Source organism: Triticum urartu, chromosome 2A, assembly GCF_056163025.1.
Source record: "Triticum urartu cultivar PI428250 chromosome 2A, HENAU_Tu73, whole genome shotgun sequence".
NCBI lineage: Eukaryota > Viridiplantae > Streptophyta > Magnoliopsida > Poales > Poaceae > Triticum > Triticum urartu.
The window spans coordinates 602,870,690-602,881,073 of record NC_141874.1 but is presented as its reverse complement, the minus strand read 5'-3'; the positions used below and the strand labels follow the sequence as shown (position 1 = coordinate 602,881,073).

Sequence of the window (10,384 nt, the reverse complement as noted above, 5' to 3'; positions counted from 1 at the left end):
GCCTTGAATTGTCAGTTTGGTGTAAAGAAGTTTCACTACATGTCTTACTAGTACTAGGTTGCCGAAGGCTGACCCCTCGGGTGGAGCATATAAGTCACACTCCTGGCCTATTCATGAGCTTACTAGAGATCACCCCAATCTCATAGACTATGACCAGCAGTCGGGCTCACATAGGTGTGTTCCTCCAAAGATCGCTCTGTAGGATAGCATCTTGCTTACATAAGCTTTGGAACACATTAAGACAATAGTCATCCTACCATACAGTATCGAGAGTATTGCATCTCCAACGGAGTGGGTTAGTATAGTTACTCTCCTCAGTTCACCACTGGCTTGTTTTCCCAGGTCCTAATTCACGGGATCTTCGATCACATAGGTTGGGTTACTACCATGGCAACTCATGTGGGTCTCATACCCATCTCCCTCGATGCATTATCTATCACAACACGTGATAGCCCTTTCGTAAAGGGATCTGCCAGATTCTTAGCCGTATGGACATAGTCCAATGCTATTACTCCGGAGTTTCTTAATTTTCTGACAGCTTTTAATCTCATTCTTATGTGTTTGGTGGACTTCATGTTGTCCTTTGAACTCTTCACCTTGGTGATGACAGTCTGATTGTCACAGTTCATAAGGATAGCCGGAACCGGTTTATCAACCAATGGCAAGTCCATCAAAAGATCTCGAAGCCATCTCGCTTCAACACCAGATGTGTCTAATGCTGTTCATTCTGCTTCCATTGTCGATCTCGTTAAGATCGTTTGCTTGCAAGACTTCCAGGAAACAGTGCCACCTCCAAGAGTAAACATATACCCAGTTGTGGCCTTCATCTCATCAGCATCAGAGATCCAATTCGCATCACTATACCCTTCAAGTACCGACGGGTATCCGGTATAGTGAAGTCCATAGTTCATAGTACCTTTCAGATAGCGCATAACTCTCTCAACAGCATGCCAATGTACATCACCCGGTTTGGAAACAAACCAGCTCAGTTTGCTCACAGCAGATGCGATGTCAGGCCTCGTTGCGCTCGCTAGGTACATCAGTGAACCAATGATTTGAGAGTATCTCAATTGATCTTTAGCCATGTCTTTGGACTTTCGAATCAATACGCTAGGATCATATAGTGTTTGAGATGGCGTGCAGTCCGAATATCCAAAATGACTCAACACCTTCTCAACATAGTGGGATTGCAAAAGTGTAATTCCACCCTCATTATCTCTCAGTAGCTTGATGTTCAAGATAACATCGGCCACACCAAGGTCTTTCATCTCGAAGTTCTGAGATAGAAACGATTTGACCTCCTCAATGACTTTGAGGTTTGTTCCGAATATCAGTATGTCATCAACATACAAGCACAGTATAACTCCTTCGCCCCCACCATGGTGATAGTATACACATTTGTCAGCCTCATTAACAACGAAACCAACAGATGTCAGAGTTGTATTAAACTTATCATGCCATTGCTTAGGTGCTTGTTTCAGGCCATATAAAGATTTTATCAACCTGCATACCTTTCTTTCCTGACCATCTATCACAAAGCCATTAGGCTGTTGCATGTAGATTTCCTCCTTTAGCTCTCCATTTAGGAAAGCCGTCTTAACATCCATCTGATGGACGAGAAGACCGTGCGAGGCTGCCAACGAGAGTAATACTCGAATGGTGGTCAGTCTAGCCACAAGTGAATAAGTATCGAAGAAATCTTCCTCTTCTTGCTGGTCATAGCCCTTTGCCACAAGCCTAGCCCTGTACTTTTCAATAGTACCATCGGGCCTAAGCTTCTTTTTGAACACCCACTTACACCCCAGTGGTTTGCAACCATAGGGACGATCAGTGATCTCCCATGTCCCATTAGCCATGACGGAATCCATCTTGCTATGGACCGCATCCTTCCAGTAGTCAGCTTCTGGAGAGGCATACGCTTCTGAAATAGAAGTGGGAGTATCATCCACGAGGTACACGAAGAAATCATCACCAAAGGTCTTTGCAGTCCTTTGTCTCTTGCCCCGACCAAGGGTTTCCTCGTCATCCTCCTCAGGATTTTCATAATGTGTTTGTTCATAATATTCCATAGGAATGGCAGGTTCAGGAGTCTCCTCAGATTCCTGTCTAGAAGTGCTTTGCATATCTCTCATAGGAAAAATATCCTCGAAGAATGTAGCATCCTTAGACTCCATAATTGTACCGACCTTCTGGTCAGGTACCTCAGATTTCACTACTAGAAATCTATAGCCAACGCTGTTCTCAGCGTAACCCAAATTAACGCAGTCCACAGTCTTTGGTCCAAGCTTACGCTTTTTGGGGATCGGCACAATGACTTTCGCCAAACAGCCCCAAGTACGCAAGTACGAGAGTGTTGTCCTTCTCTTTGCCCATTTCTCATAGGGAGTGATCTCATTATCCTTTGTCGGAACTTTATTCAGGACATGACATGCCGTCAATATAGCCTCACCCCACCATGCCTTGGATAAACCCGATGTATTTAACATGGCGTTAACCAAATCAGTTAGAGTACGGTTTTTCCGCTCGGCAACCCCGTTTGACTGGGGTGAATAGGGAGGCGTCCTCTCATGAATAATGCCATGTTCCACACAGAAAGAATCAAACTCACTCGAGAAGTACTCTTCACCACGATCTGACCGGACTCGTTTAATTTTCTTTTCAAGTTGTTTCTCAACTTCTGCCTTATAGATTTTAAAGTAGTGTAGAGCCTCATCTTTAGTGTTTAACATATACACATAGCAATATCTAGTGGAGTCATCTATCAATGTCATGAAGTATTTCTTTCCACCTTTAGTCAACACACCATTCATCTCACAAAGATCAGAATGTATGAGTTCTAATGGTGCCAAGTGTCTCTCCTCCGCGGCCTTGTGAGGCTTGCGAGGTTGCTTAGCTTGCACACATGAAAGGCACTTAGAACCTCTGGCTAAGGTGAAACTCGGGATTAAATCCAACTTGGCTAGCTGCGTCACAACACCGAAACTAATGTGACAAAGACGTGAATGCCAAACTTCAGATTCATTAACATTCGAATGAATATGGTTCACGACTTTATTACAAAAATCTGCGAGGGAAAGGCGGAACATCCCTCCGCTCTCATAACCTTTTCCAACAAAGAGTCCATATTTTGTAACAACTAATTTATTAGACTCGAAAACCAACTTAAACCCTTCTCTACATAGAAGGGAGCCACTAATGAGGTTCTTCTTGATGGCGGGGACATGCTGCACGTTCTTCAGCTGCACGATCCTTCCCGAAGTAAACTTCAGATCGACCATGCCAACACCATGAACAGAAGCACTCGCGCCATTCCCCATCAATACGGACCCGTGACCTGTGACCTAGTAAGAAGTGAACAATGAAATGTCAGCACACACATGAACACCTGCACCTGTGTCCACCCACCAATCGTTGGGTTGAAACACTGAAAAAACAGTAAATAAATTACCGTACCCAGATGCACCATTCTCATTGTTACCCACAATCATGTTGACAGACTTGGAGTCCTGTCCTGGCTTCTTGTACTTGTTTGGGCACTTGTTGGCCCAATGTTCAACCGAACCACAAGTAAAGCAGCCCTCATCCTTCTTGTTCTTCTTGAAGGTCTTCTTACCCTTCTTCTTAAATTCGGTATTCTGTTGGACACCGTTCTTTCCCTTGGGCTTGTGGGAGTTATGGTTCCTCTGGTTCACCATGTTGGCGACAGAAGTCCCTTCGGCCCCTTTTCCATGTGAGTTTTTTGCCCTCGAATTCGGCTCAACACTCAGATGGCCAATGACATCCTCCACAGAGAATTCACGCCTCTGATGTTTCAGAGTGGTGGCAAAGTTCCTCCAGGAATTAGGGAGCTTAGCGATTATGCATCCCGCGACAAACTTGCCCGGTAACTCGCACTTAAGAAGTTCAAGCTCCTTAACAATGCATATTATCTCATGAGCCTGCTCCAATACAGGACGGTTTTCAACCATCTTGTAATCGTGGAACTGCTCTATAATATACATCTCGCTCCCTGCATCGGTGGCCCCGAATTTAGATTCGAGCGCCTCCCACAAGTCCTTGGCGACATGCACATGTAAATATGCATCGACCAGTTTATCTCCGATCACGCTAAGAACTGCTCCGAGAAACACAACGGTAGCCTCCTTGAACGCCTTCTCCTGTTCAGGAGCAATCGTTCCCGTGGAGACACCGGTGACCCAGAACACGTTCATAGCCGTGAGCCATAACGTGGTCTTAGTCTGCCAACGCTTAAAGTATGTACCGGTAAACTTATCCGGTTTCAGTGCAGCGGCAAAGCCACTTGCCGAAAAATTCCTACACATAATAGGTTTTTGGATTGTTGAGTAAATAGGCAATTTCTCGATTAAATTAATCCACGAGTAAATCACTAGCACGACATTGACACAAATAAACACATACTGATATTCAGTCAAGCTAGCACATACTACGCTAATTGCACAAAGATCTACGTATAACACTAGCATGGCTAAAACAGAAAACAGTAGGAGCGGGATAAACGAGTTATACCCTCCAGTAGGCCATGCAGAGGCCGCGGCTTTGGTGGCGGCAGCAGTGTCCTCGGCGGCCTTCTTGTCGGCTTCAGCTTTCTCGGCGGCGGCACGTTCGGCGTCGGTGGACATGGTGATGATGAAGGCGACGCGGACGTAGAGGAAGTAGACGATCGGAAGCGAGCAGTCGCGTAATCGCTGCCCAAAAACCTATTCGCCCCTCACCCCGTATAGGAACCAGAAGGGCGTGGTTTCGGAGACCTGCTCTCCCGTCGACCGTGTACGCGGCGGACGGGATGGAGTCACCGGCGGCAGCAGTAGGGGAACGACGGTGGGCTTGCGCGTGAAGCAGATGTGATTTGTTCGTGGCGGCTAGGGTTAGGAGACACCGCACACTTATATAGACGCAGCCGCGTGGAGAGACGTGGACTCGACCCACGTCCGAGACCGTGACAGCCCACGATCCGACGTCTCAGATCGTGGCCCAACTGTCAGAGAACTCTCCGTTAGAGCATCTCCAACAGGCGCCGGTCGCGCCGCGCGCAAAAAACACATATGCCACGTGCGCATCGGCTGGTTTGGTGTGGCGCGCAGCGCTGGCTCCAGCGGCCGCGCTAAAATGCAGCGCGCACGCGTCGCCCCAGCAGCGCGCCAAAATGCAGCGTGCGCGACTCGCCGGTGCATTGCATATGGCATATTTCAACACAAAATGATGCACATTTTCAACACAATAAAAATTTCACACAAACAAGTTGATGAAGTTCATGCCCACAAGTTTAAAATCATGCCCACAAGTTCATCCAACCAAGTTCAAAATGCAAATCAAGTTCAATACACAAAGGAAAGACACATCATTCCTCGTCCTCGTCCTCGTCTCCTCCCTCTCCTCATCGCGCACCGCATCACGTGAAGCTCCGGCGGTGTTGGCAAGATCTTCAACGGCATCTTCATGGGAATGTGTGCGAGGAGGCTCATCGAAAGACATTCCGCCCATGGCGGCCGGAGGTGCACCCATGCCTCCCATGAGAGAATCAAAACTCATGCCTCCCATCGTGGCCATAGCGTCGGGGGTGCTCCAAAGCCACCCAAGCCACCCATGCCACCCATGGCGCCGAAGCCACCACCACCCAAGCCACCCATGCCACCCATGGTGCCGATGCCACCGCCACCCATGGCGCCGATGCCACCGACACCCATTGCGCCGAGGGCACCGCCACCCATTGCACGAACCATGGCTCTTTTTTGGATCAAGACTTCTTGTTGGGCAAGATTGACATACTCCTTTTGCGCCGCATTGAGGTTAGTTGTGTCCAATAAGAACAAGTGCTTCTCCCATTCCAACAATCTAGTTCGCTCCTCATTGCTCACCTTCCTCTCCTCCAAAGCCACCTTCCTCTCCTCGGCCGCCACCCTCCTTTCCTCGGCCGCCAACCTTCTCTCCTCGGCTGCGGCATCTTGGGTCCTTGCCATTTTCCTCACCTTGTTGGCTTCTTTTCTTGCCTTCACAATAGCTTCCATAGCATTTTTGAGCTCATCATCTCCTTTCCTCTTCTTCTTTTCGGTTTTGTCTTTCTTGCACCCATCCGGCCGCTTTGGCTTTGAGTATGAAACCGAGTTGGGTGTGGGGCTTCTCTTGCCATCATCACTTGATGCATCATCCTCATCATCATCATCATCCAACTTAATTGTTCGCTTCCGTTTGTCGCTCAAATGCAAATCATCCAAATCTTCACGCTTCTTCCATTTCTCATCATCCTTCAACACATCATAGCAATGAGGCAAAGTAAAGACCCTTCCTTTCTTGATCTTCTCCTTCTTGGTTTTCCTCTCCTCTTCTTTGAACAAGTTTTGCGCAATGTTGTACTACATGAAAACAAAGCAAGTTAGCACCAACAACAAGCAAAACGAAGCAAGTTTAGCACCAACATGTAAGATGAAATGGCACTTACTCTATCGTCCTCATTTGTGCCACTTGGGTTCAACTTGTCAACCGCCTTTTGACAAGCCGCCCACCTTTGACAATCCGAGTTGATTGTCGACCACCGGGACCTAAGTGATCGGTTGGAGCGGTCAATTCCACTCACGTTGCGAGCATCAAAGTGTTCCTTCATCCGGTTCCAATAAGCATCTCTACTTTGATCACCTCCAACGGATGTATCCCTCGACACTTGCAACCAAGTATTGCATAGTAAGATGTCATCGGTGTTGGTGTAATTGCCCGCTCTTCCTTTCAGTGCGTCGACAATGCCCTTACCCTCCTCGTCCACCTCGAACTCATGGTCTTGAAAATGCATGTCATTGGTTTGAGACCAATGCGAATTGTTGGAGCCAACACCCATCGTTGACATGTATGCATCATCATTGAGACTACAAATTTTTTTGCACAATGCAAATAAGCTATCTATATGTGACGAATGCATTCAAAAAATAACAAAAAAAATGAAAAGTTAGAATTTTTTTACCTTGGAGGCATTTCGTCGAACATGTTGTGCGCGCCGGCCGCCGGCTCAATGAGTGAGCTTGCCGGCGCTTCGGCAGCCGCCGCGCCCGTCGCACACCCCGCAAGTTTCTTCCTCTTCGCCTTGGAGGTGCCGGAGCCGTCCGCCGCCTTGTTTTTCTTCGCCGATGTCTTGCCCTTCTTTGACCGCGCCGCATTGGGGAGCTTTGAGGAGGAGGGGGCGGCGGCTCGGGCCGGCGCCGGCGCGACGCCACCCGCCGCCGAGGTCATCCGCGGCGGCATGAAGAGGCCGCGCGCGAGGCCGCTCGTCGGAGAAGCTCCGGCGGAGGCGAGGCCAACGCCACCCGGGCTAGGGTTTGTGGCGGCGGCGGGGGGGTCGTGGCTATAGGACGGGGGTGAGCGGGGTGCCGGCGCGTGCGTCCATGGGTGCGGGTCGCCGGCGCCGGCGCGCGCTAGGCTTTGGAGGGGGAGAAGAAGAGCGCAGCGCGAGCGTCGTGGGTGCCGCGCGCGGAAGCGGGCGCCGCAAATACACCGCACGACGTACCGCTTCCTAGCGCGCGCCCAACTGCTTATACCGCGTGCGCGGTTATTGCGCGCCCGCTGGAGCCATCCGCCGGGTTGCGCGCGCGCTAAAACGGGGGATTTTGCGGCGCGGCGCCTGTTTAGCTCGCCTGTTGGAGATGCTCTTAGTGACTGGCAAAAATAAGCGCGTAGGTGTGAGCTCGGCTCAATCCCGCAACCCGCGGCGCGGCGCGGCGCGGCGCGGCGGGCGGCGGAGGAGGAGTGCGCGAGGGCCTCTTCTCTTCTCAAGCTCCAATAGCATGTAGAAGAGAAACCCTTATAAACCACTCCAACTCTCCTTCCACTAGTGAGGTGGGACTAAACTTCCTACTACACTTAGTGTCATATAATCCACATGGGTCCTTAGAGATTTTTCAGAAATTGCTATATAGGCCTATAGCCCATCTCAAATTTCAGCATGGTTTTCTTTTGGATTTTTGCTTAGTGGAGACTGTTTCTTCTCCTTTCCGGCGGACACTTCGGGGACAGCGGTGGTCGAAGTTTTTGGTCAATGTGTTGGTGGTTGCAGGAATGAAGAAGGATTTTTTTGCATAATTCCTTTGTTGGGAGTGTTTCATGTACTTTCTCTTGGTGTGCTATCTCTTTAGATTTCTTGAGAGAGATGCTACATTTGCTGTAATCTACTGATGTTATTAATATAAATGTGGCACTTCTCGTAAAATGACTGGGCCACATACAAATTTCGATATCGAGTATTTTCATCACTTGCTATTATATTTTCACGGGTGATTTGCTTCGAGTTGCCTGCGGCCCTACGTTTAGTGTGAGAGTGGGTTGGACTTCAGACACTTGTTCAGGTATGTTCGCTCTGGGCGAAGGAGGGATTTCCGTTAAACACTGAATACCAACTGCTGTGGGTTTGGTAGAAAGTCAAGAGGTGAAAGTAGGGTTAGAAACTTCAGTCCTTTATTGGCATTTTGGCTTATACTGCAGGAACAATCGACACAAAGAAATTATATTCTCATCCCATTAGCTAAGACTGCCCAGTCGAATTTTCAGACACAAGACTGAATCAATTCCTCTAAATTGTTGTACGACGACCCACCTTCCTTCAGAGAAGCGTTTGCTTTCGCTTTACATGCCAGAGCCTTCCTCCTCATGTCCTCCCCTTCATCCCCTCCATCCATCAGCTTCTCCAGAGCGCTGTTGACTTGCTCCGCCCCAACCTCCGCCTCCGCCTCTCCGCTGCCATGTTTGCCAGCGGTCAGGACGTTGGCCGTTGGCTTTGTCACGCCGACGGACACCCCGATGCCAAGCACGTCCACGATCAGCTTCTCGTTCACGAACTGCTCGGCGAACAGAGGCCAGGTGACCATGGGCACGCCTGCGGCGACGCTCTCCAGGGTCGAGCCCCACCCACAGTGCGTCATGAATCCGCCCACCGCCGGGTGCGCCAGGATGGCCACCTGCGGCGCCCACCCGCGCACCACGAGGCACTTGCTGTCCGCGTCGCCGTCGCCGTCGGTGTTCTCACGTAGCCACACCTTCACGTCGTCGGGCAACGAGTCAGCGCCTCTGATAACCCACATGACAGGCCAGCGGCACGAGACCAGGGCCATGCCGAGCTGCATGAGCTGCGCGGGCGGCATGCACCCGGCGCTGCCGAAGCTCACGTACACCACGGACTTGGCCTTCTTGCCGTCCAGCCACGACATGCACCGCCTCGCGTCATCGCTCTGCGGGTCGAGACTAGGTGCGCAGCACAGAGAGACCGGCCCCACGGCGAGAACTTTCCTGCCCGCGGCGGCCGCGAGAAGCGCCGTGGAGCCGTGCTCCAGCTCGTCGAAGCTGTTCACCACGACGCCGTCCACGGCCATGTCGAACTCCCGGACCTCCTGCATCACCCCGCTCCCCATGGACGTGGATGGCAAGAAATGCGGCGGCAGCTGCCTAACGAGGATCTTGCACTCGAACGCCTGCAGGACTGAGATGTCGACGAGCTCGTCCGGAGACGCAATCCCCTCTTGCCGGCCTTGCCTGTAGAGGTGCTCGATGCAGAGCAAGGCGAACGCGCCGAAGCCGTGGAAGATGTAGCAGGGCACGCCGAGGTCTCGCGCCATGGGCAGCGTCCACGTGTGGCACATCCCGGCGACGATGCAGCTCGGCCGGCGTTGCGCATCCCGAAGGCAGTACTGCGCCACCGCCTCGCCGAACTTCTTGTTGGCTTCGAAGAAGCTAGGCACCATGGCGGGGGACGTGATCAGGTCCAACCTCTCGCACCCCTCCGGCAGGCCGGCTTCGGCGGCCGGGAAGGGGATCGCGGTGACCGCGAGCGCCGTGCCGCCCAGGGTGACACGGTCGACGCGGCTCTGGACAAGCGACGCGTTGGCGGGCGTCGTGATGATGGCGACCGACGCTCCATGGGAGGCGAGAAGGCAGCCGATGTCCGTCATGGGGACGATGTGGCTGATGCTTCCTATCCATGGGACGAGCACAAAGTGAGGCTTTCTGGCGGTCTCCATTGCCTGTTACTGTGCTGCACTATGGTGTCCACAAATTCGACAAAGTTTGGTATGACTGAAAATTATGAGATGGGAACTATGGCTCTTAGTTTGTGTGCGACGAGCTGCTGGGTAGGATCTTGTTTTATATGCAGGTTCCGTGACCCGCGCGATGTGTGTCGACACATTGGGTGCACATGCGTATGCAGACGCAAGTAGCGGTCTTATTGCTCCATGATTGATATTTGATAAACTAGGAAATTAGTTGTCCTGGGCGGTGGTCGGGGCTTCAAAGGGCAAAGACGAACGAACATTCCACGCAGTGCAGCAGGACTGCCTTCCCTTCTTCCGTAGCTCGACTACATGCTCTTAAACAACTGTTTCTCCGGTAGTTG

The 10,384-nt window shown here is 51.1% G+C and overlaps 1 protein-coding gene across 1 annotated transcript; it reads right to left on the bottom strand.

Annotated features, from left to right (window-relative positions):
- Window positions 1-8,432: 8,432 nt before the first annotated feature.
- On the bottom strand, window positions 8,433-10,177 carry LOC125533752 (UDP-glycosyltransferase 73C6-like). The gene has a single exon (XM_048697113.2). The coding sequence runs from the start codon at window positions 10,008-10,010 to the stop codon at window positions 8,544-8,546; it is 1,467 nt and encodes a 488-aa protein (XP_048553070.2). The 5' UTR covers window positions 10,011-10,177; the 3' UTR covers window positions 8,433-8,543.
- Between the last annotated feature and the right edge of the window lie 207 nt (window positions 10,178-10,384).

Coding starts and splice junctions, on each gene's coding strand:
- LOC125533752 (XM_048697113.2), bottom strand. CDS start 10,010: ATGGAGACCGCCAGAAAGCCTCACTTTGTGCTCGTCCCATGGATAGGA.